The sequence below is a fragment of the Phyllostomus hastatus genome, unplaced genomic scaffold (assembly GCF_019186645.2).
Source record: "Phyllostomus hastatus isolate PE091 unplaced genomic scaffold, TTU_PhHast_1.1 phas_contig_16, whole genome shotgun sequence".
NCBI classification, from domain to species: Eukaryota; Metazoa; Chordata; class Mammalia; order Chiroptera; family Phyllostomidae; genus Phyllostomus; species Phyllostomus hastatus.
Genome location: NW_025333643.1, coordinates 2268631 through 2294975, shown reverse-complemented (window position 1 = coordinate 2294975; position 26345 = coordinate 2268631). Strand labels below are relative to the sequence as shown.

General features: G+C 37.3%; 1 protein-coding gene across 5 annotated transcripts in view; it reads right to left on the bottom strand.

The window, feature by feature from the left end:
- The window catches only part of TMCC1 (transmembrane and coiled-coil domain family 1), a 197754-nt gene that overhangs the window by 96059 nt on the left and 75350 nt on the right, over positions 1 to 26345 (bottom strand). Inside the window, exon 1 of one of the 5 annotated variants that reach the window (XM_045832158.1) lies at positions 14281 to 14910. The exons of the other annotated variants lie outside the window; for them this stretch is intronic. Within the exon in view, the coding sequence (XP_045688114.1) occupies positions 14281 to 14319 (39 nt within the window). The 5' untranslated portion in view covers positions 14320 to 14910. Of the gene's footprint in view, positions 1 to 14280; positions 14911 to 26345 lie in introns of those variants that run through there. 5 annotated transcript variants of the gene reach the window in all.

Sequence of the window (26345 nt, the reverse complement as noted above, 5' to 3'; positions counted from 1 at the left end):
AATTAAAAGATCTCTTATATTTTAACATTTAATTTTCCACATAGAGCTAAGTGAAGGAAGTCTCTTAAGATAATTTTTTTCTACTAACAACCATAATATAAAACAATCTCCCGGGTCTTTAACAATCTTATTTTTTTCCTCTTTCTCCAGGTTGCATTCTCATCACCTGTATTTACCATTTCCCAAATAATTACCCTTCCAATATCACATATTTTAAAGATATAAAAGAAGTATTATTTCTGGTAGCTTTTTAGGGTGTGGAGGAATCAGGATTTCTCCTTCTCCTTCTCCCACCCTAGCTTTATTGAGATATACCTGACACATCTGTGGCACATTTAATTTACAAAACAGATGGTTCTTTAATATCATGATAAATGTCCTCAAAGAGTGGGAGGGGGTAGGTAATTAAAAAATGTAAAGAGGACCTACTTAAAGTCTTCCTGCTAAAGACATGCCTCTCTGAATTTCTTTCATATCTTAGCAAATCAAGCAGCCTAAAGAATAACAGTAAATATTTTAAAGTCATAAATTTTCAAGTAAAATGCCAATCACCTTAAACCAAAACAGAAAAATGTGCAATTAAGACATGAGGTCTCCTGCATACACACACAATCAAAAGGTTTGGACATTAAATAGTTTCAGTAGATCTAAGGGCTATTTTCGGCTCCATGGATGATATGCCCTATACTCACGAGTCAATTAGCTTCATCTTTCTAGGCAGCAGTAAGAGGAAGATAATAACATTTTGTCACTTTCATCCCTGCCTGTCATGCCAGAACAATTTATTCAATGATATTTCTGAACCAAGAAAACTTGGTTTGATTTTACTGCCTCTTCCCAGTGTATCTCATTTCATTCCCTCGTTTCATTGCCAGGCTTTTCAAAGGAAGCTGCCCACACTTAACCATTTCCACTTCTCCACAGCATATACCGCTTTCTTATCACTCTGTTATCTAGCTTCCACCCTACTCTACTGAACTTATATTTCTCAGTAAGATTTTACTGTTTTGTCAACACAATGGGAAAGCAATAAATTGAAGGGGTTGGCAGAATTTAGGTTCAAGCTCTCAATCTGACATTAATTAACAAGTTGTGTATATTTAAGCATTTAATTTTACATGACTGAGCAACACTTTCCTTATTTGTAAAATGCATGGATTAGAAAACAATCCTCTCTAAATTTATAGCTGTAAATTCAATCAGTCTTCATCTTTAATTTCTCTTTGGCAGCTGACACTAATTGCCACCTTCATTCCTTTATTACTTGCTCAAAACTCTTCCTTCTAGTCATGACTTCAAGGACTAATACCACCACCATTCATTCTCTATTTCCTAACCCCAAATTCCTTATTTCCAAATACAAAAATCTCTCTACTTAGCCATTCTGTCTTCACCAAAGACATACTCATACTTGAACTTACATCCAAACCAATAAACCACCCTTCAGCTTGTTCCAAATATTCCATTTTCTTAACGATTCTACTCCACATTACCCACAGTCTTGGCTTAAAATACAAACCTTTCAACTGATTATTATTAAATTCTGTTGATCCCTCCTTCTAAATAATGGTCATTTTTCCTTTTCATTATTAATGGCTGGCTTACTCTAAAAATCTACATTTGTTCTTTTAATCCTAGTCTGCTCAGTCTCCAAACCACCCAATATTATCTTGCACTGTTCAATCTGGTAGCCACTAACTATAGGTGGCTATTTAAATTAAAATTAAATAAAATTTAAAAATCAGTTTCTCAGTCATACTAGCTACAGCTCAAGTGCTCAACAGCCACATGTGGCTAGTGACTATTATACTAGAATTATACTAGACAGCACAGATGCAGCTACAGTCTCATCCTTGCATAAAGTCCTACTGGGACATGGGTTGGACTGCAAACACTTAACCAAATTGGCCTGAAATCTTTATCCTGGCATTGAAACACTCCAGATTTCACTCCAGGAAACATCTTTCTACATTTTTTTTTCCCAGCACATACTCGTACTCCGTTGGCCTAGCTGCCTTCATGATCATGTAGGGCACTATGCTCTCATTATCACATTCATCCATTTGGTAAGTAAACAGACCATGTGTGTGACCCTTCCAAGTTCTAGGGATACTGCTGAGAAGAAAACAGACAATTTTGGACTGATTCTTTATTTCCTCTCCTCTCACTAGCTCTCCGCCCATTCACCTATAGAGGCCCATCTCCTTCAAGTTCTCCTAGCTTACCTTTAAGTTCTCAGAGCACAACAGTATACAGCCCATATTTCACTTCAATTAATTAGAACTTAGTTTTGTCTTTTTTTGTGCTTGACTTCTCAACTAAAATTGAGGCTTCTTAAGGAATTTGGTATCTGTTACCAAAACAGGAGATAGTTCTATGTTATTGTCTTATTAAATTTAACTAAAATCAGTTATAAGAAATATTGAAATCTTATACAAACTGGAAAAATAACATTTATTCTGTTTCATAGAATCAAATGGAATATAAGATGTGAATTACTTTGACTTTTCTTGTTGGTAAGAAGAAATCTCCAGGGATTTATTATTTATTTTAAAAATGAGCTAAAAATAAAGACTAGGCAAAAGATTAGGGTTTTGTTGTTGTTACATACAAGGGAAATGATGAAATCACTTCAAAACAGTTCAACACTAAGATTCCTATTTGATAGTGAAATATAATGCTCCATGGAATATTATATTCTTAATTTGGATGGCTTTCCTCCCCTTCCATTTTTTTTTCAAATAAATTATTCACTCATGTGTTCAGGAAAGAGGAACTAAGCATCCACTATATTCTAGGTTCTGGGGATACATTAATAAACAAAACAGACAAAAACTGTCGAAGAGTTTACACTCCTGGTCTGGGATATGAAGAATGAACAGACAAAATAAGTTAGTAAATTATAATATATTAGAGTTATAGTATATTAGAAAGTAATAGGTTCTGGAGATAAAAAATAAAGGGGATACTATAATTTTATATTTTAGAATACTCAGGGAAAGTCTTATTGAACACATCTGAGAAGATGACATTTAAGCAAAGACTTCAAAGCAATGAGCGAATGAGTGACATAGGTAGTTATCTGGAGGAAGGGTGTTCCAGGCATAGGGCAAAGGTTCTGAGGGAAGAAGGAATACGCTTGGTATGTTCTAGGAACAGCAAGGGGGCCAGTGTGGCTCGAATAGAATGAGGGGGAGAGGAGAGCAAGGGTCAGAACAGTTCACAGACAGACAAATTGTGTAGGGCCCAAAAGGCCATTTAAAAATGAGTGAAAAAGGAAAACACTGGACGGTTGTGACCATAAGAATGACACCATCTGGCTTGTTTCTTGTGACAAGGATAATTCTATTGGGGTAAGAGTGGATGCTGAGAGACTCGTTAGGAGGTTAGTGCAAAAATACAGGTGAAAGAGGATGGTATTGACCAGAAATAGGCAAATTTTAGATACATTTAAAACTGGACCAACAGAACCTGCAGACACATTGAGAGTGAGAGAGGCCTCAAAGATGACTCAAAGATTTGGGGCCCGAAAGACAGAAGTGCAATTAACTGAGAAGAGTGAAAACCAAGAGAACAAGGGAGGAAAGAAGATACTAGAAATTCAGTGTTTCACTGAGGATAGGCCAACCAACATGCCAAATGTTGCTGAAAATCAAGTTGAGACCTAAGAACTCATCATTGGATTTAGCAATATGGAGGACAGTAGAGACCTTGGCAAAGCATATGCAAAGGAGCGATGTAGGTGAAATTAACAACACTACCAAAGCAATGGTCTGTGTTTTCAAGTCTTCAAAGCGGTAAAATTAGACTAGTACTCAGAGACACAACTGTCTCTTCTCACTGCTTAGTTCTTCTTGACTCTTTTGGGGAACACTTTTACTGGAGAAGGAACTGGAAAAAGGGGAGAGGGGCATCTCTTGGGCATGTGTGCCATTATCTTTTCTATGACTTCTCAGGTGGTTGTTGAATACTATTTGTTTATTATATGAGCTATGGTATGTTACTTCCTTTTTTGTTTTATTTCAGGATAGACACCAGAAATAGTTGGAAACTTTGGTAGAAAGAGCTTACATTTATCAGCTAAAGCACTATCCTTGACAACTTTAATGATAAAAAATGAAAAGTCCTTTAAATAGTCAGCTGATTCTGAAACCAGAATGGGGAATTCCACTTAGACTGTCCCTTAAGATAAGCTATTTTATAGCAGCCTTTTGCCCTTTCCCTTAACTTAAAAAAAAAAATAGGCAAAGTGGCTCTTAAAACCACTATATGTATTTTAAACTTCACCAAGTCAAACACAAACATGTTCATACTGTTAACACGATAACTGGGTTAGGTTTGTCAAATCCAGTGACAACTCAAATACTGAGTCACTATTCTCTTCAGATGAATGAAGTATGACTCCTTTTCTCAGTTTAGCAAGATTCTGAAAGATTTTAGATCCCTAACAGTCTCTATTATCTAAATATCTAAACGTATTTTCTCATTGAGTAACAGAAAGGAAATTTCATTAAAATGTTTCCAAGCAGTGATGCTTATTTATGCAGGAGTCTAAATGACAAAATCAATAGAGAAACAATTTCCTAAATCTCAAACTCTAGAAAAATTCTGTCAGAATACAGAAAATGTTCCAAGTCACTACAGTTCTAGAATTTATTTTGTGTTATTTTTTTCTTAAGATACAGCACTTATTAAATGTGGTAGGTTATCACTCCTTGACACAGAGCTTTATATAATTGGGATGTGGGGTAGAACTCTATTTTCCAACATGTATCCAAACAGAAGAAAAGGACTGAAAGCCACTTAGTGGCTTTGACTGTTTAAAAGTACTTGATAGTTGTAAAATGCGGTCTGGAATATTACTTTGTATTTAAGAGTTTTAAATACCATTCCAAACATAGTCACATCTATTGTTTACTTGTTCCTTTGAGACAGTAAGTGTAAATATCATTGTCATTTTAAGATTCAGGAACTGAAATACAGAGAAGTATTTGTCTAAAATTATACAGAATAGAAGAACTCTGGGTTTCTATTTCTAGGCTCTTGGCTCTTTTCATCACATCAACAAGATTAGTTTAGAAATGTGGATATCTATAATTCAAGAATAAGAGTGAGGCTGCCAGTTTATTGCCATTTTTGATTTTTAGACTTATGTTATCTGAGAAAGAATATTAGCAGAGATTTAAATAAATATTTATTTGGTGTCTAGTGAATAATGAGTTTTATAAGACATGAAATTACTCTGTAACAGGAGGGAAGCTGGGTTAGTTAGAAATAGCTAGAGGTGAGGATGGTGGCAGTAGGTAGTATGGGAACAGATGGAAGAAAGTAGACAAGGATATTAGCCACTTTTTAAAAAAACTGATTTTAGCCCTGCCTGGTGTGTGTCAGTGGATTGAGTGCTGGCCTGCAAACCACACGGTCACTGGTTCAATTCGCAGTTAGGGCACATGCCTGGGTTGCAGGCCAGGTCCCCAGCATGGAGCACTCAAGAGGCAACCACACATTGATGTTGACCTTCTTCTCCCTCCTTTCCCCTCTCTATAAAAATAAGCAAATAAAATCTTTAAAAACCTGATTTTAGAGAGAGGAAGGGGGAGGAGACACAGAGAGAAACATTGATTTATTGATCCACTTATTCATCCATGAAACAAGTATTTATTTAATGCTTACCAGGTACCAGACACTATTCTATGTTCCTGGATATACAAGTTAACAAAATAGACAAAAGTCCTTTTCATAAAGTTTAGCTGGGGAGAAACAGGGAACAAAAGAAATATATAGTATATGAGATGATGATAAATACACTGGAAGAGAAGAAAGAAAAACCAAAGACAGGAGATAATGGATGCTGGGGGAAAGTGTGTGTTTAGGAAGTGGTTTTGTTATTTTAAAGTAAAAAATCAGTCAAAGCCTTGCTGAAAAATGACCTCCAAGCTGAGATCTCGAGTGTAGGAGAGCAATCCATGCAGGTACTTGAAGAAAAAGGCAGAGGAAGAACAAGCACTACAGACCTAAGGCAGAACTGTGGTGCACTTTAAAAACAGCAAGGAAGAGGTCCACTTTGAATGCTATGAAAAAGGAAAAGAATAGTAGGAAATAAAGCAGATACTTATCTTTATATACAACCTACTATCTCCATTTACTATGTTCCAATTTCTCTACAAGTTAGAATATATGAGGTCTGTCCAGAAGGTACCCAGCCATGCAATATGAAAAATAGATATATCTATTGAAGAAGATACAAAGTGCAACAAACACTGTACATAGGATAATGATGCCTCAGTCCCTTTCAAAGTAGGCACCTTGGGACCTCATACAGTTCTCCCATTTGCCATCAGCTGCCCCACTGTATTTTCCTGAATCTCGTCGACTGTATGAAATCTCTTCCCTTTCAAAGGTGATTTTAGTTTTGGGAAAAGCCAGAAGTCACAGGGCGCCAAATGTGGGCTGTAGCAGGGCTGAGCCACCTGGGTGATTTGATGTTTCACCAAAAAACTGGCACAAGATGTGATGCATGAATGGGCATGTTGTCAAGATGAAGATGTCAATCACCAGCTGCCCATAGCTGTGGCCTTCAGAATCATCCAAATAGTTTCCATGGAGGAATGTTCAAGCTTAATGCAAAATTGGATGCAGATTCATTGCTCTACTTGCTCAGTCATTTTAAATGTGACAGCCACATAGTACACATGTTCAATCAATGGGCATCTACTGCCCCACTGACTAGTACAGTGAAGATGTCATTATTCTTGCATGCCAGTCCTCTCTCCTTGGCCGCCAGGTTACATGATGTCAGCAAACCATTCTCTGGGCTTTTTCTGGATAGACCTCATATATACACTTTATATTATATGCTCTAAAAGGTCTTGAAGTCCCAATGGTTGGGTGTTATTTGAAAACAGTGATCAATAACATCACTTCGTAAGACTCAAAACTCAATCATTCACCACTGAACAGATAGTAAATATATTAGGTCACACCTCCAATTTTATCAGATGAGAATTTGTTAATTGAGACTAAACTTTGTGACTAGTTTCTTAAGTCTCAACATATACACACACACTCCACCAAAAAAGAGAACAGGGCAGTTATACTCGTTGTTTGTATCATTTCAGTATCTATCTTCAAATTATTAGAAGACAGAAAAAAATGTTAGACAAGTATGTTAAAACTTTGTAGTTAAATTTCCATATATTAAGAAGTAATATTAAACAGCCCACATATACTATCTAAAAGAGTGTTTCCTAGATTTATCCTGCTGTTCACTCCACAGAAGATAAGGCATGCAGTTTGGCAACCCCCATTACCTTGCTGAATTTCCCCAAAGAAAATATAAACTAACTCTTAGATTAGATTTTGAAAGGATATTCACATTAGAACTCCCTAAATAACTCCCTAAATGTGATACTAAGTGTGACATGCCTCTCCCTCTCAACAAAAACATATCTGGTGATCTTGCCCCACTTGCTGTAATATTTTCCTCATGTCCTCCATCTAAATCAATGGTTTGCAAAGGAATGAGGTTCCTCCAGGAGTATACATCAGACTGTGAGGTATTTTTTTAAGTCACCTCCCAAATCACTACTACCTTGATCCTAAGTCACATTCTTGGGGCACATTGGGGGTGTCAGGGAAAGGAAAAGTTGAGAAGCACTGATCTAAATCCTGTAGGTCCAGCTAAAATCTCACTTCCCCTATGGAGCTTTTCAAACCCTTCTTAGGCTCAAAGGAAGAATTAATTCCCTCTTCAAAATGTGTATTACTTATCATTAATTTCATAAAAATAAAAAGTTTATTTTCTTTTTTACGTCTCTTATCTTCCCAGTATGATTAACTTTTCCTGAAGAGTATGAGGAGTGGTTTTTGTCTAAGAAAAAGGACACGGCTTCCAGTGTAACATCACATGAAGAAAAAGTTCATGTTGCATGTAAGGTCAATTTCCATTGGCAGGAATGTCTATTTTCATAGAGGAATTTCAAATGTTCTCCTGAAAAGGAAGATGTAGAAGAAATGTGTAACTTCTCAGCACCTGGACTCTAATATGTAAGTGTATGACTAAGTTCACCTGCTATTCTCAAATTTGAATTATCAGAACTGGCTAGAAACTAAACTCCACTGAAGTCATGAATTTATTCACTTTTGCTAAGAACGACTGTATAAAATTAGATCCCTCCTAATATAAAACTGGATGTTTTCTCTGGTGTTTGCTATCTAAAGTCATTTTCTTAGAACTATAACCTGGCCCACACACAACAGATCCTAGACAGATTTTGAAGAGATCCTAGACAACAATTTTCAAATGCAAAGAAAGCTCCATAGAGGTCAAATTACTTGTCCTAAGATATATCCAGCCATGGTTTACTCAATTTTTGTGACAAACACCTTTGAGATAAATTTTATTAAATGAAAAGGAAGGCTATGAAATGTTTATTATTTATACTATCTTTGGACTTTAGATGCCGCTGACTTTAATGTGGATTTTAGATACTGCTGACTTTAATAAGGGTTCTTTTCAAACATGAAATTTCCAGTAAAGACAAAGTGTTCTGCTTCTTGTAAAATATTTGATGGAACAGATTAAGATTTAATTGAGATTTCCTGTGTTACCACAAGGCAAGTTCTATTTGTATTATTTTATTCTTATTCAACATGTTTTGCAAGATCCTGTCACAGGTCCATGTATATAGGAGAGGTTAAGTCGCAACTAAGCCAGGGTGTCTAAAAGAACAAATTCTTTTCATTTTCTTATGTAAGCCAAAATGATTAAGAACAAATCAGAATATTTCATATTATTAAGTATTACATGCAGATTCTATATATAGATATAACAAGTGAAATGTGTTCCTCCTGCCTTTATACACTGGTCCCAAAATGTGTTCTCAGAGTAGTAGTGTTAACTTGCTCCGAAGAGGTTCATTTAAAGAATTTTAAAGGGTTAGTAATTCTACACCACAAACTAATGTGTTACACACAAAGATTATCTTCAATCTGTGAACAATATGGATGGTTGGGAAAAAGTACCAAGCCCAGAAAAATCATCTTCCAATCACTAATCTTTAAGCAAATTTTTGGTGACAGTTTTCACTGAGGAAGAATGAGCCTAAAGTTCACTTCTACATTGTGAAGTTTCAATAAAAAGTGAGTTTCACTCCCACCTCCAAATCAAGTCTCCCACATCCTCTTCCCAGGGGCAGACGCTATTGCCTAAATGTGTTTCACAGTATAGTTTTAAAAACAATCACCTCTTTTCAAGAATACTTATGAAATGACCTAGTAGTGAAAATATCACCTTAAATTCTGAAATTAATATAGTGCCTTATACTTTTCAAAGCATTTTCAAGTATATAAGCTCACTGATCTTCAAAAACTAATAGCCCATGGTAGTCGTATTCCAACTTCAAAGAATCATCTGTTTCGGTCATCCCTCTCCAGAAAATGATATTCAAACAACACCAAATAATAGTTGTATACTTAAAAAACAAAAAAGCAACACAATTCTAAGTAAATTTAACTATCTTCTCTCAGAAGAAGATATATTCCATTCTCAGATCTATAGTAACTTTTTGATATTTTTAAAATTCACACTATATCAATATCACAAAAATATTTCAGTTATAATACACATATTTCTAAATTTGTTTCTCTATTTTAACCTATTTTTGCCAATATATGTGAATAGGAATGCCATTCTCTATTCCTTCCCATTCCTACCACATCTACAATAATATAATAACTGATCTTACTAAGGGTCTCATTTCATACGAGAAAGGAAAGACATCAGTCTTCCGTTTTTGGTTATGTAGTAGATCTGAATGATCCTATAATGCTGATGACACTACTACCTAATTTAAGCCTCCTAAAAATAGGGTAATGATTAATGGAAGATGTAACATTTAACTGCTAGCAAAACATAAATATAAAAAATATTTCCAAGTATGAAGCTAGCTGATGTCTGAAGTAACTTTGAGAAAATTAATTAAATAAAGACAGAAATAAAAAAGAGATGGTGTATACATTTTTATTATTTAAAGGTATCCATCTGGTACTGACTCCCTTGCCTATCTATGTATTTGAGTTAATTATATAAAATACTACTTTTCTGTAGCTATACAGTACTTATTGTTAAAAAGATTCAAAATACTTTTTAAAAATTGTGGTAAAATATACATAAACTTACCATTTTAGCCATCAAAATACTTTAACAAAACCCTAATTATTAATAATTTACTTAAAATGGAAATAAAGAGATACTTATTCTTTTTACTAGTAAGAAAACAGGACAGGGCAAAAGTATGTTTACAGTTGTGAGTACACAAAAGTTTACTATTTATTGTTATGTTATTTTCCATACGAACTGTAAACCTATGTTTGCCCCACCCCATATATTCACAGAAAGCTTAAGCCAGTCATGTGTATTATCACAGGTCATGAAACCAAAAGCAATCAGGTAGAAATGCAAAGGAAACTACTTTTGGAAAAACAGTTTTTATTAAGAATTCAAATTATGATGAACATTTCTCTGAATCTTAAGTTTCTTAAGCTGATACCAAACAACAGGACACTATCAAATATGAGGGGACCCCCCCAAAACCAGAATTTATTAATGAAAAACTGTGTATTTATTCTTACATGTTTAAACTTCAGTCACCTTCAACTTACTCTCCACATTGCATATCTCTTGATATAGGGAAGGGAAGGAGAAAGAGGGGGAGAGAGAGAAACATCAGTGTGTGGTTGCCTCTTGCGTACCTCATACTGGGGACCTGGTCCACAACCCAGGCATGTGTCCTAATTGGGAATTGAATCGGAGACCCTCTGGTTTGCAGGCCAGCACTCAATCCACTGAGTCATACCAGCCAGGGCTGCTCAAAACAGTTTTTGAACTCATAGATTTTGATGCCTCTTAGTGCTTCTGCTGTTTTTTGTTTCACCTCTTCTACTTCAGCAAAACGTTTCCCTTTGAGGACCATTTTCATTCCAGAAACAAAAAGAGTTGCTTGGGGTGAGGTAGGGAAGGTAGGGCACAGGGGTCATGTTGTTTTTTTGGTCAAAAACTGTTGAACGCTCAGCATAGTGTGTGCAGGTGCACTCATAAATCACCCATCATGAAATGAGCAAACACATTGAAAGAATCTTCAAAAAAAAGTCACTGAAGCCCAATGCAGCCTCTCACAACATCAGCTGGTATACTGATCTAGATGGGTCCCTGAACACTTCCAGTGGGGGGAAACCTGTACTATGAGGGGCCTGTCCTCCAGAAGAAACATATGAAGCAATATCAGAGACCACAACAGTAAAATGATTAATATACCGAAGTTTATGGAGGCAATTGGTGTGGGGAAACTATGGGTTTGGAGTTACACCTAAGTTTGAACCTGACTCTCTACCTCCTGCTGATCTTGGGCAAAAAACTCCTCTGAACCTGTTTCTTTAATGACAAAATGAAGGTGATACCATCTAACTTGAAGGATCATTAGGAGAATTAAATAAAATGTCCACATTGTCAGGTTTCAGACTATTTTGGCTAGCTTATACAGATGACTTAGGGCAGAAAGAAAAGGATTTCCTTAGTGAATATCTTTGAAGTCACATGTGAGAAAACTATACAGGAAGAAAATAATTTAAAATGACAAGGTAAAGAGTTCTGGGAGTCAGGTAACTGGGATCTAGTCAAAGAGAATAACAAAGCATCTCTCTTTAAAAATGAAAAATTTTATTTATCCCTTAATTTACTTCTTCCTTTTTATTTATTTCAGATGTGAACATCCATTATCCTAGAACAATTTTCAACCTTTTTCATCTCATGGCACACATAAACTAAATACTAAAACTCTGAGGCACACCAGAAAATATATTTTTCACTTTGATTCATTCACACCAGACAGTTATTGTGTTGGCTGCTGTCATTTTTCTATTTGACAATCTAAGGGAAAAGAGGTCACTGCCCCTGACAAAATAGTCAGGTACCACATGTTTTACAAATTCTTGCAGCACACTGGTTGAAAATCACTGGCCTAGTAGAATCATTTGACTATTCTAGGGAAAATATCCAGTGTAACTAAACATGACTGTCAAATTTAACATAAAAAGTATGTAAACTAGATACTAGGTTTAAAAACACTAAAAACATTTATAAGTATTTTCTTTCAGAAATTTTCCAACAGAACTTAAAGATGACCACATGAGTACTTCTTTTTGTCCAAACAGGCCATTGCTTTTGAAATATGAGATCATCTTAAACCCACTCTATACTTGAGGGAAGATTATTTATTGGCAAAAATACTTGTTAGTGAAGCTGGAATCATATGAAATTACCAGTGTTCAACTGTATAAAAAACAAATAAACAATCTCCTATGAGTGTTGAATGTGTGCCAGAAATACCACATACTGGGATACTACAAGTCCTCTGTTTTCAGGTAACATATGGATTTAGCGGAAAAGACAGAAGACAGGCATGGTGTACTCACTGCAATTAAAAAAACTTCCTGACATGACTTTGGTTTCCCTCATATTTCAGTGACAAACAGACTGAAACAATTAAGAATATTATTTTTTTCCAATTCATTACTAAACATACTTGTACATTATGTTAAGAACATTTGACAGAAAACAAATTTCCTTAGATTTAGTCCTCCAGTACAGGACCCCCAAAACATGTTAGAATGGAGGAGAGGGATGTTATAAAAAAAAAAAAAACACCAAAAGAGGTTACCTGTCTCTGAGTGTTTTTATATAATGTATCTTTTATTTCTTCATGTTACAGAGAAGATGTCCTCCTAACTCCTCCAAAAGTTATCTTTTCTATAAATCACAGTAATACACAGAATATAGAGTGAAGGAGTAAAGTTCAAAAAGTAATTGGGAGAGAAATTCTGGTAGTAACATACCTAGAATGCAGTGATTTTCTTATTAGAAAATCATCACCTGGCTCCCAACTATTTTGCACACGCTTGTGCAGAGATGTCACTGCCCTGACAATCTACACATCTTCTGCATTTTAAATGTACTACACATACGAAAACATATGAATTAGAGGATGTTGAAGGAGAAACTAAAGTCATTCTTTCTATTGTTTAGGAGAAATTTTTGGGTCTTCCTATCTCCTTACCTCCCCACCTGATAAGGGGAGAAAAAAGAAGTGAAATTTATTTTAATATGCCTAAGGAATTCCTCTTAGGCTTGGAGATCCAAGAAAAGAGATGCAATCTGACATGAGGATGGAGGCCAGAGCTTTGTTCTTTTTTGGTTGAATTCACACATTCTATGCTGAGGGTCACCTGTGAGTAACTAAAGGTTTTCCTTAAGATAATAACACATTTCAGGATTTAACAATTCTGACTAACAACCAAGGAAGTGAAGAATGCCTATTGATTTACTATTTGTTTAAGCGTCTGTCTACAGGGAGTGAACTGTAACACAATTTAGCCACCAACTGCTACATTTTAAAAATAGAGCTTTTAAAAAATAAAATTGTTTTTGAAATAAAGCTCAATTCTCAGCACACCTCTTCCCAAACTAGTTTCTGCACTTGCTAAAAAGAGAGCTCAGGGACTGAATCAAGAAAATGCTGGGCACTGCCAGGGCTGGCTCATAAAAGCAGCCCCTCTTCAAAAAGAGCTTAGTTTATTTAAAAATTTTGTTTAATTTTCTTAGATAAAAAAAAAATCCCCCCACTCCAAAGCTGCACACAGGAAACCCATTTTTCAAGCAGAACTCTATAAAAATTGACTTGTGAGCCTATGGTTACTGCTTTTCACACACTCCTTCATTAAGTATGCAAGTTTCTTAATACAACCACTCATTTTAACATTTTCATGTGGGTCTTGCACGTTGAACTATTTTATGATACTTCTCCCCAGTTTAACACTAAATATTGTATGAAAACACTGATTTCACAGACCAATAAGGTTTTCTCATCTTGGTCAACAAGCTGCTAGATTAACTGCTAATTAAATATGCACTTTTTACCCACTGTTCAGCCTTTCAAGCATACCCTCTACAAATTGTACCTGAGAAGCAAACCACAACTTCCTCCGTATTCAAAGATGACAGCTTTAGTATTAGGGGCACACAATCTGGGGTTGCCAGTGCAGTCAGCCTTAAACCTTTGTGTCTGTCAGAGGAAAGAACAAAAGGCAGCGCTTCCTTCCCCAGCCCCTCCTTAACGCTGGAGGAAGGCAGGCTTGACAGAACAGTTATAGAGAAAAAGGAAGCCATGCCGAAGCTAGTGAGAGTTTCCCTTTAAACAAACACACAAAGCTTCCCAAGCTACCCACCTTGGATAGCTGCCTCCTGAGGCTAAAGCGCTGGACCATGGTCACCCTGAGCAATCTTCAGACAAAGCAATCCACGAAGGGACGAGGTTTTAAAAAACAGCTTCTTGGAAAAGTCGGTGGCAAAACATTTTGAAGACTGTCATAGTAGTCCAAAGAATTTCCTTGAGAGTCTTAACAGACTTGTAACCACTTCATTGTTCTATGGGGAGATACTGCAAAGCCTCTGTCAGAGAGGGCGGGCCGGCCGAGGCAGGGAGGGGTGGAATCCTGGAGCGGCTTCGCCCATTGCCAAGCTCTGCTAGCACTTCCTGTGAGTCAGCCGTAAGGGGTCCACACAGAAGGACCACCCCTTCCCTTCCCACCAAACCATTATCTCAGGATGCCGCTGTGGTGCCACCTGTGATTCCTGGGACGACCGACCTGATGTTCTGGTCTGTGTGGGAGGAGGAATGGTGCAAGGGCTCCGAAAGCTTCTGCCTCTAGTAGAAAACTGGCAACTGCAACAATTCCTCCCACCCTAAAGTCCTCTCAGCGGAGGAGGATCCCATGCAAAGAGCAATATCCCTTCTCCCACCTCCAACTCAGGTAATCCACTGGGTGAGGCAGTGTGAACAGAAAGACTTGGCAACAGCCCACCCCCCTTGCCCCGAGACTGTACCAGCTTGGCTCAGAGAAGGAAACTCCTCCCAGCTGGGCTCGGCAGCTGTCCGACTTTGTCTATGGTAATTGGCCAAGCCTTTCCTCTTATTCACAGGGAGGGGTCCTGCCCAAGGAAGGAATGTCAGGTGCAGACAGGCATACTTCAAGGGTGACTTCAACTTCATTAGGAAGTTCAACATATTAAAGCTGCCCTCTCTCATTAGAACAATGTAGTTTTTTAAAAATCTTCACAAAAGGAACAGCTCAGAGTAAATTAATGCAAGCAAAGAAGTATGAAAAATGGCAATTGTGAGGGCAGTTCTAAAGATAAAAAAAAATTTGCTGTCATTTGCCAGCCTTTTCCTATTTGATTCTACTTCCAGACAACCAATGAAAGGATAAAGCTTCATTTTAATGCAACTTTGCACTCTTCATGCTTCTCTCTAAATTGTTCATTACTTCTGAATGAATAACTGACCATGGCGGAATTTGTTGGGATTTATTAATTTTTCCCTGCTCCAGTGACTCTCAATTCCCTGCAACCATGATTACATCTTAGGCTGCATATAGCCTTTGGTGGAATAAACCTACTATGTCCAATTGGTGTGTTAGGCATTTCACATCTGTTATCCCATTGATTTCTCAAATAACCCTGTGAAATACATGTAATATCCCAACGTTCAGATATGTAAAGCAAGGATCTTTTCCCTAAATCCTCAATGTTATTATGAGTAAACTACACAGTGATACCTTTTTCCCCCCAGGCAAGAAAAGTGAAAAAAAGTTTGAAAAAAATAGACCTTTATGAAACAGTTATTCTCAACTATGCTCACATCACATACTACTGGTTTCCAATGATCACCAAACATGATGTACACTTTTTAAAAACTCACTTAAAATATGACACATGTATTTCACACAGCTTTAGGAAGATACAAAAGATATACCAAATTCAAACGAATAGGATGCCAAGGCTCCAAAATAATTACTTTAAAATGTAATACACATTTTATACACAGTTAAGGCTCTAAAATGTGTATATAAAATTTTTATTCCTAAAACCTTAAATGGAAAAAGAGTGAACAAAACTAAATAATTTAATGAAATTCCAAAGCTAAAAAAACTTTTAGATAAAAAAATATAACGGAAGGTGAAGACTCCTTAACTTCTAGGTTCAGAGTATGAGATGTAACCTAATATTTAAACTGATTAAAATTTATCCTAAGTGAAAAGTAGATTGGCAGATAACCTGAGTTCTGTGGAGATTTTTTTGTTTGTTTGTTTTTTAATGGTAAGAGTACCAGTACACTTCCATTTTTTCCCCCACGAAGAATGAAACCAAGTACTCGGAAAACTTCTGGGAATGCAGGAAGAATTAATGAGATGCTGTTGTGGAAATAATGAAATTCCTTACAAAAAGACATATTGTCTTTAAACATAAACAGGAGGCATTTTTGATAAGCAACCAGAATCCTACATCATTGCTGCAAGGTTCTTTCTAACTGTACCCATCTCCCAAAAGTCAAGAGGAAGGTAAAAGGAATTAGGAAAAAAAAGTCAAAAGTCCACAGACCCAATACACATTAAGTATTAATCATAAACTAAGTAAGATATAAAGCCTCAACTCCATATACACATACAAAGACTTATGGATTAAAAGGATGATGCCTTCATTGTAGAAGAAACATACTTATTTTTTGTGTATTAAAACAAAGATAAAACTAATTGTTTACAAGGTATAAAACCTGTTAAAAATCATGATCAAAAACTGAAAAGATCCTTTCTTCCCTATTTTGAGGGAGTGTGGTAGCTTTTTGGATGAAAACAGTAGATCAAGGTTGGAAGTTTCAAAACAATAGCAGGAAAGGTAGAAGTATATAACCCAGAGAAAAATCAACAACTCTGAAATCATTCTCTTATTACTCTAGGACCCAAGTAAACAATGTCATTTTCAGTAGTCTGTGACCAAAAGTCCACATCATACTCTTACACTCCATGTGGAGGCAAACAAGAGCTGTCCGTGGGATTCTTTAGTTCTTTTTTGGAATGATCTAAAATAGTGCATGACACAAATATGAATCTGTTAAAAGCTATGGACTCAGTCACTGAAGTGATACATGAAACTCATGAATAGATATACAGTCTTTTTGATGCAATTCCAAATGGCCCATGGATTCCCCTAAAGCTCATCCATAGACACCACATTAAGAACCTTGATCTGGGCATGACTAAAGACCGAAACATCAATCACTAAGTTGTTTTCTGCTTTCTACCACAGGCCACAGTTCTTAGTAAAACTGGGAAACAAATGAAGAAACAAAACAAAAGCCTGTCTTTAACATGTTGGCCACAACCCCAATACATTTTCTTTACTTGTATATAAAATAACAATCTACTCCCAAAGCCACAAATGATATTTATGAAGTGGTCTTTTAACTGTGTTTTAGTTTTTCTTCATTGTGTAGAAAAAAAGAGAAAATATTATTTTATTCTCTTTGTTTTAGCCATTGTATATATCCCCACACAAGACAGAACACTAATAATTTATCTTTACTGTATGGTTTCCTGCACATGTATAAACATATATATGTTTGTTTCACAGAACTAAGGCTATACTGTTTTCTGCTTTATCACTAAAAAAATAGATCACAAGTACTTTGGATGAATACTTACAAAATTCAAATAATCATCCCAATTTTGCTGGAAAACTCCCTTTGTTCTAGCTTCATTCTTAAAATTCTCTATAAATACATTTTAAAGATAAATTGAAGTTAAAGTTTTGTGTTACTGTATATCATATACTATGAACTACACTTTTATAGAGAAGGAAAAGAACTGCAAATGTCCCCCAAAGATTTCGTTGCATTGCTTTTTCCATTATATCATGCGCCCTATTTTTTATAGCTTAAAATGTGCTAAAAAAGAGAACACTACTTAAAATACTCATGTAGTAAATATTTCTGTGAATTGAATAATTATTCTACTTTAAAAACCTGAACCTTTAAACTGTAAACTGTTAACAGAGACTTTCCCATATGAATGGCTGGTTTTGGTTCATGCTTCACCAAATTCCTAAATCCTCTCAAGCAACAGACAGCCTCCTTGAACCCCAGTCCTTGTATCTCTTGCTAAGTGGCCTGAGGCCCAGCACTACTGCAGGCTAGAAGGGATTGGCAAGAAATATTCATTGTCATGAAAAGTGGGGACCTACAGCCAAGACTGCTCTACCCAGCAAAGGTATCATTTAGAATTAAAGGGCAGATAAAGAATTCCCAGACCAGAAAAAACTAAAGAAGTTTATCATAACCAAACCATTATTATATGAAATGTTAAAGGGACATAAGAAAACAAGACGATCAAAACTTTGAATAATAAAATGGCAAAAACGCATATCTATCAATATTTGAATCTAAAAAACAAACTAAGCAAACAAGGAGAACAGAGACAGAATCATGGATACGGAGAGGGTTTTGATGGTTGCCAGATGAGAGTGGGGTGTGGGGGAATGGGTGAAGAGATGAGGGGATTAAGAAGTACTAATAGATACTGTATTTTGTCAATGTATAATGTGCACTCTTTTGCCTGAATTTTTGAGAAATAAGTATGTGTATTATACATTGGTAGTACTAATTCTGTATCTACATAAATGTTTTTAATTATTTTATTTATGCTTATGTGTTGAAGTGTAACTCTAGAAAGCAATAACTATATCCATATGCAATATAATACCCTGGAATATGATAATTGGTTTTGTTTCTAAATATAAAGAGGTAAATAAGTGAATTAAAAAATTAAAATGAAAGATTTTTTCCTGAAAGTTTGGGGCAAAAGCAAGGGTGCACATTATACATGGCAGTACATTATACATGGCAAAATACAGTAGTTACAGAATAGCCATGGAGTAGGAGGAGCCAACAAACTTACATACATGACCCATGGATGTGAACAATGTTGGGGGGAGTGCCTGAGCCCATGGGGGTGCTGGATGGAGGGGTATAAAGGGGAAAAAAAGCTACAAGATATTCAGAAATAATTAAAATGGACCCATATAAAAACTTGAGCCCAGATATATATTGCCAAAAACTTGGAAGCAACCAAAATATCCTTTGGTAAGTGAATGGATAAATAAAATGTGGTATATCCGAACAATAAAATATTATTCAGCATTAAAAAGAAATGAGCTATCAAGCCATGAAGACACATGGAGGAAACGTAAATGCATATTATTGATACTAAGTAAAAGAATCCAATCCTAAAAGGCTGAATACTGCACAATTCCAACTATGTCATTCTGGAAAAGGCAAAACTATAAAAACAGTAAAAAGATCAGTGGTTGTCAGGGTTTGGGGGTTAGGGATAGGATGGACAGACAAAACACCAAGGAGTTTTAGAGCAGAGAAAATACTCTGAATGATACTCTAATAATGGATACATGCCATTATACATTTGTCCAAACGCAGAGAATGTACAATACTAATGTAAAAATTGGGCTTTGGGTGATTATGAAGTGTCAATGTAGATTCATCAGTTGTAACAAATGTACAGCTCCGGTGGGGGGATGGTAACAATGGGGGAGGCTATGCATATGTTGGGGCAGGTGGTATATGGGAAGTCTATACCTTCCTCTCAACATTTGCTGTAAACCTGAAATTGCTCTAAGAAAGAAATAGATTTTAAAAAATAGGAGTTAGACTTTCGGCCAAGATGGAGGTGTAGGTAGACACACTGTGCCTCTTCCCACAACCAAAATAAGGACAACAATTTAGAAACAAAATAACTACCAGAACTGATAGAAAATTGAACTGTATGGAAGTCCAACAACCAAGGAATTAAAATAGACACATTCATCCAGACCAGTAGGCAGAGCAGAGTTGGACGGCCAGTGGAGAGGGGTCACGGCACAAAAAGGGGTGGCACCGGGCACACAAGGCACCCCAGGTGCACAAGACCGCATTGGGTGGACCCTGGGCATGAAAGCACGGCTGGCACACCCTGGGTGGGGGAGTGGCAACGGGCAGACCCAGCGAGGTGGGATTGTGAAGTGAGGCACTGCGCACAAGGCAACTGGCTGACCAAGTGGTCCCACATTCTAGCACAGATAAACCAGGCGAAACTGGGGAGCCAGACAGACTGCGCAGCCCAGGATCCCAGCACCGGGAACTAAGGCCTCGAAACACCGATTGAAAACACCTGTTGGGGTTGAGGTGCAGGAAGAGACTCCTAGCCTCACGGGAGAGTTTGCTGGGGAGACCCACAGGGTCCTGGAACATACACAGGCCCACCCACATGGGAATCAGTGCCAGAAGGGCCCAGTTTGCTTGGTGGAAGCAGTGGAGGGGATTGGGATCTGACAGAGAGCAGAATGGGCACCACTGTTCCCTCTTGGCCCCTGCCCTCACATACAGCATCACAACAGTGACTGGGTTGACCTGCCCTCGTGAACACTGAAGGCTCCGCCCCTCAAAGTAACAGAAGCGATAAAACCAAAAAAAAAAAAGACCCAAATGGAAGAACAGATCAAAGCTCCACAGCAAATACAAATAAGCGACCAAGAGATAGCTAGTCTATCAGATGCATAATTCAAAGCACTGGTAATCAGGATGCTCACAGAATTGGTTGAATTTGGTCTCAAATTAGATGAAAATATGAAGGCTATACTAAGTGAAATGAAGGAAAATGCACAGGGAACCAATAGTGATGGGAAGGAAACTGGGACTCAAATCAATGGAGTGGACCAGAAGGAACAAAGAAACAACCAAACAGAAAGAAGGAAGAAACAAGAATTCAAAAAAATGAGGAGAGACTTAGGAACCTCCAGGACATCTTTAAATGTTCCGAACTATAGGGGTACCAGAAGGGGAAGAGGAAGAGAAACAAGTGGAAAAGTTTTTTGAACAAATAATAAAGATGAACTTCCCCAATCTGGCAAAGGAAATAGACTTCTAGGAAGTCCAGGAAGCTCAGAGAGTCCCAAAGAAGTTGGACCCAAGGAGGAACACACCAAGGCACATCATAATTACATTAGCCAAAATAAAAATGAAGGAGAGAATCCTAGAAGCAGCAAGAGATAAGGAAACAGTAACCTACAAAGGAGTTCCCATCAGATTGTCAGCTGATTTCTCAACAGAGACCTTACAGGCAAGAAGGGGCTGGAAAGAAGTATTCCAAGTCATGAAAGACAAGGACCTATATCCCAGATTACTCTATCCAGCAAAGCTTTCATTTAGAATGAAAGGGCAGATAAAGTGCTTCCCAGATAAGGTCAAGTTAAAGTAGTTCATCATCACCAAGCCCTTATTTTATGAAATGTTAAAGGGACTTACCTAAGAAAAAAAAGACAGAAAACAGGTACAGTAAAATGACAACAAACTCACAATGATTAACAACCACACCTAAAACAAAAACAAAAACAAACTAAGCAAACAACTACAAAAGGAACAGAACCACAGAAATGGAGATCATATGGAGGGTTAGCAACAGAGGAGTGGGAGGAGGGGGTGGGGAAGGTACAGAGAATAAGCAGCATAGATGGTAGATAGAAAATAGACAGGGAGAGGGCAAGAATAGTATGGGAAATGTAGAAACCAAAGAACTTATGACACATGGACATGAACTAAAGGGGGGGAATGTGGGTGGGAGAGGGTGTACAGGGTGGAAGGGAATGAAGGGGGGGAAATGGGACAATTGTACTAGCATAATCAATAAAATACATTAAAAAAATAAGAGTTAAATGGGCTTAAGTCCTCAACCAGATGACTTCAATGGATTAAAAATAATAAACAATCCAAAAATGAACTTAAGAAAACAATTTCATTTAAAATAGCATCAAAAACAATACAATCTTTAGGAATAAACCTAGCCAAGAAAAATACTCGTACACCGAAAACTATAAACATTGCTGTAAGAAATTAAGGAACACATGAGTAAAAGCAAAAATATCCTGGCCCTGTCTGGGTAGCTCAGTTGGCAGTGGTCCCCAAACATTTTGGCACCAGAGACCAGTTTCATGGAGACAATTTTCCACAGTCCAGGGATGGGCAGGGGCAGGTGGGGTACAGGGTTGAGGGGAGACAGGAGGCAGAGCTCAGGTGGTAATGCAAGTGAAGCTTTGCTTGCTCACCCGCTGCTCACCTCCTACTATACAGCCTGGTTCCTAGCAGGCCTTGGACTGTGAGTTGGGGACACCTGGATTACAGCGTCATCCTGATATGCCAAGGTTATGGGTTTGATTCTGCCCTGGTCAGGGCACATATTAAGAAGCAACCAATAAATGCATAAATAAGTGGAACAAAATTGATAATATTCTTTCCCTGTCCCTCTCTCTAGTATCCTCTCTCTCTAAAAATCAATAAATAAAAAATTTAAAAAACAAAAAATATCCCATGTTTGTGGATTAGAAGACTTAATATCGTTAAGATATTCATGCTACTCAAAGCAATCTACAGAGTCAACAAACTCCCTATCAACATCCCCAAAGCATTTTTTACATTAATAAAAAATTCACATGGAATCTCAAAGGACTACAAATAACAAAAACAATTTTGAAAAAGAGCAAAGCTGGAGGATTAACAATTCCTGATTTCAAAATATATCACACAGCTATAATAATCAAAACAGTGTAGTAAATCACACAATCAGCAGAGGAAAAAGGCAACCTACAGAATGAAAGAAAATATTTGCAAATTATGTATCTGATAAATGGTTAATGACCAAAATAGTATATATATGAAGAACTATAATTTAATAACAAAATAACCAACCTGATTTAAAAAATGGGCAAAAAACTAAAACAGACATTCCTCCAAAGATGATATACAAATGGCCAACAAGCATATGAAAAGATGCTCATCATCAATAAACATCAGATAAATGCATAAAAACCAAAATGACATCGGTCAAGATGGCGGAGTAGGTAAATTTGGTATTTGCATGCTCCCACAACCACATCAAAATTACAACTCAACTACAGAACAACCATCATTCAGAACCACCTGAAATTCAGCTGAGCAGAAGTCCTATAACAAAGAATATACAGAAGCAATATTGATACTGGTAAAAGGGGCAGACATTCGAAAGGGGCTGGTCAAACCCACATATGGTGGTTAAAAATTGGGAGGGATATCTCAGCTATGGGAGGTCTACACTGAGAAGCCAGGGGTCCTAGTCCCACTCCAGGCCCTTCACCCCAGGATTCCAGTGCTAGGAAGAGAAGTCCCCATAACTTCTGGCTGTGAAAACCAGCGGGAAATTGCAGCTGAGTAAGACAGATGGCTTCTAGAGTCCCAGGTGTTTCTCTTAAAGGGTCTGCACGAATTTACTTGGGCTCACTTGCTCTGAGCTCCAGCTCTGGGGCTGCATACTGAAAGGCACATAAAGGGAGAAAGTAAATTGTCAAGTTAGGGCTGGAGGAACAGCTTTCTCCCACACATAAGTGCTGGCAGAAGCCACTGTTCTTTTGCTAAGCCCTTCCCCCACAGAACCACCAGGTGGACATCATATCTGAGTCTCCATTAACCTGGCTAACACTGTTCAGCCCACCCTGGTGATTCCCTGAGATCCTGCCCAACCTATCCTGGGGGCCCATCCAAGCTGCTTCCAGTGTCTTTTACATAGAGTCTACCTTGGCTTATCTATGGACTTTCCTAAAATCTCTCAAAGGTTCACAATACCCAAACACGCAGCATCTGGCCTCCGCATGGTACATCTTGCTAAATAGCCCCAAGCCCCACACTAGTGGCAGCCAAACCTGGTTCACAGCTTGGCCTTTCCTGGGCACCTTCAAGCCCACCACAACTAACAGCCACCTACAGATCACTTTGTAGCTCATGCTGGGTAGCTATGGGCAGGGCACAGGCAGTGGCTGACCCTGACCTACACTTTCAGGGAGGCCCCAGAGCCAGTGTGCCTGATGGACAGCTCCACCATGCCAAAGGACCACCCAACAACCTCCACAAGCAGCACACTTAAAGGGTAAGCTAATTAGGCACTAGAGCCCCACTAAATTGAGTTCCCCTCTGTGGGCTCAGACCCAGCACAGCAGATCCTCCGCTAAGCTTGTGGCGAGAACTCACAATCAATCAGCTTGGGGTTAAATCCCTTCAACTGACCTGCCAACAGCAATCAAGACTCAACTACAACAGGAAAGTGCACCCAGCCAACATTGTGGTGGGGGAAGCACACCCAGCTCAGCTGACCACTGGGCCCTATAGGACACCTACTATGTTAGGCCACTCTACCAAGACAAGGAGACATAGCAGCTCTACCTAATACATACAAAACAACACAGGTAGAAAGCCAAACTGAAGAGAAAATGAAATATGTCTCAAATAAAAGAACAGAACAAAACTCCAGAATATGAACTAAACAAAGAGCAATCTACTAGATGCAGAGTTCAAAACACTGGTTCTAAGGATGTTCATTGAACTTAGGGGAAGAGTAGATGAACTTAGTTAAGAACTTCAACAGAGAGACAGGAAACATAAAAATGGAGAGAGGAAAAAATAGAGATAGAAGAGACTACTAGTCAGTAATGAAGAATATAATAACTAAAATGAAGAATGTATCTCAGAGAATAACAGGAGAGTAGATAAAGCAGAGGATCAAATCAGAGATTTGGAACATAAGGAAGCTGAAAACACCCAATCAGTACAGCAAAAATAAAAAAGAATCCAAAAAAATGTAGATAGTTTAAGTAGACTCTGGGACAACTGCAAGCGCACCAGCATCCACATCATGGGGGTACCAAAAGGATAAGAAAGTAAGGAACTGAAAACCTATTTGAAAAAATAATGATGGGAAACATCCATTATCTGGTGAAGGAAACAGACATACAAGTTTAGGAGTGCAGAATCCCAAAAAGATGAACCCAAAGAGGGCCACACCGAGATATATCATAGTTAAAATGCCAAAGATTAAAGACAAAGAGAGAATCTTAAAAGCAACAGAAGAAAAACAGTTACCTACAAGGGAGCTCCCATAAGACTGTCAACTGATTTATCAACAAAAACTTTGCAGGCAAGAAGGGACTAGCATAATATATTCAAAGTAATGAAAACCAAGGACCTACATTCAAGATTGCTCTACCCTGTAAAGCTATCATTTAAAATTGAAAGACCGAAAAAGAACTTTCCAGACAAGAAGAAGCTAAATGAGTTCATCACCAGTAACTATTATTAAAAGAAATGTTAATGGGTCTTCTTTAAGAAGAAAAATAAAATAAAAAATAAAATGATATAAATAAATACCTATCAATCAAATGCTTCATACAAAAGACATAGGGTGGCTCATTGGATAAGACACTCGCTTCAGACCAAAACACACACAGGGACTGCAAATAAAGGGATGGGAAAAGATACTTCATGCAAATAGAAACAACAACAACAAAAAGCTGGGGTAGCAATACTTATACCAAACAAAATCGACTTTAAAACAAACACTACAACAGGAGACAAAAAAAAGACCCAGCAATTCTACTTCTGGGTATTTACCTGAAGAAACTCAAAACACTAAATGTAGTCCTGGCTGGTGTGGCTCAGTGGATTGAGTGCCGGCCTGCAAAGCAAAGGGTCGCTGGTTCAATTTCCAATCAGGGCACATACCTGGGTTGTGGGCCAGTTCCTCAGTAGGAAGCACATGAGAGGCAACCATATATTGATATTTCCCTCTCTTTCTCCCTTCCTTACCCCTCTCTAAAAAATAAATGAAATATTTATAAAAATATTTTTAAAAACCCACTAAATTTAGAAGACATATGCATTCGTGTGTTCTTTGCAGAATTATTTACAACAGCCAAGATATGGAAGCAACTTAAGTGTCTGTCAATAGGTGATGGATAAAGAAGAAGTGGTACATATATACAAAGGAATATGACTCCACAATTTAAAAAAAATGAATGAAATCTTGCAATCTGCAACAACAATGGATTGACCCAGAGGGTACTGTGTTGGGTGAAATTAAGTCAAACAGAGAAAGACAAATGTCATATTATTTCATTTATATGTGGAGTCTTAAACACAAATAAATGAACAAGTAGAACAGAAACAGACTCATAGATACAGGGAACATTTTGACAGTTGTTAGAGGGGAGGAGGATTGGGAGAATGAGTGGAAAAGATGAAGAGATTAAGAAGTACAAATTGGTAGTTACAGAACAGGCATGGGAATGTAAAGTACAGCATAGGGAACACAGTTAATAGTACTGTAATAGGTATGTATGATGTGCGATAGATGGGTACTAGATTTATTGGGGTGACTACTTTGTAAGTTGTATAAAAGTCTAATCACTGGGTTGTACACCTGAAACTAATATAAGGTTGTATGTCAACTATAATTTTAAAAATAAAAATTATTTTAAAAAATCTGATGTCAACATGTAAAAAAAAAACAATGAAATATCACCTCAATCCATTAGAATTGCTACTATTTAA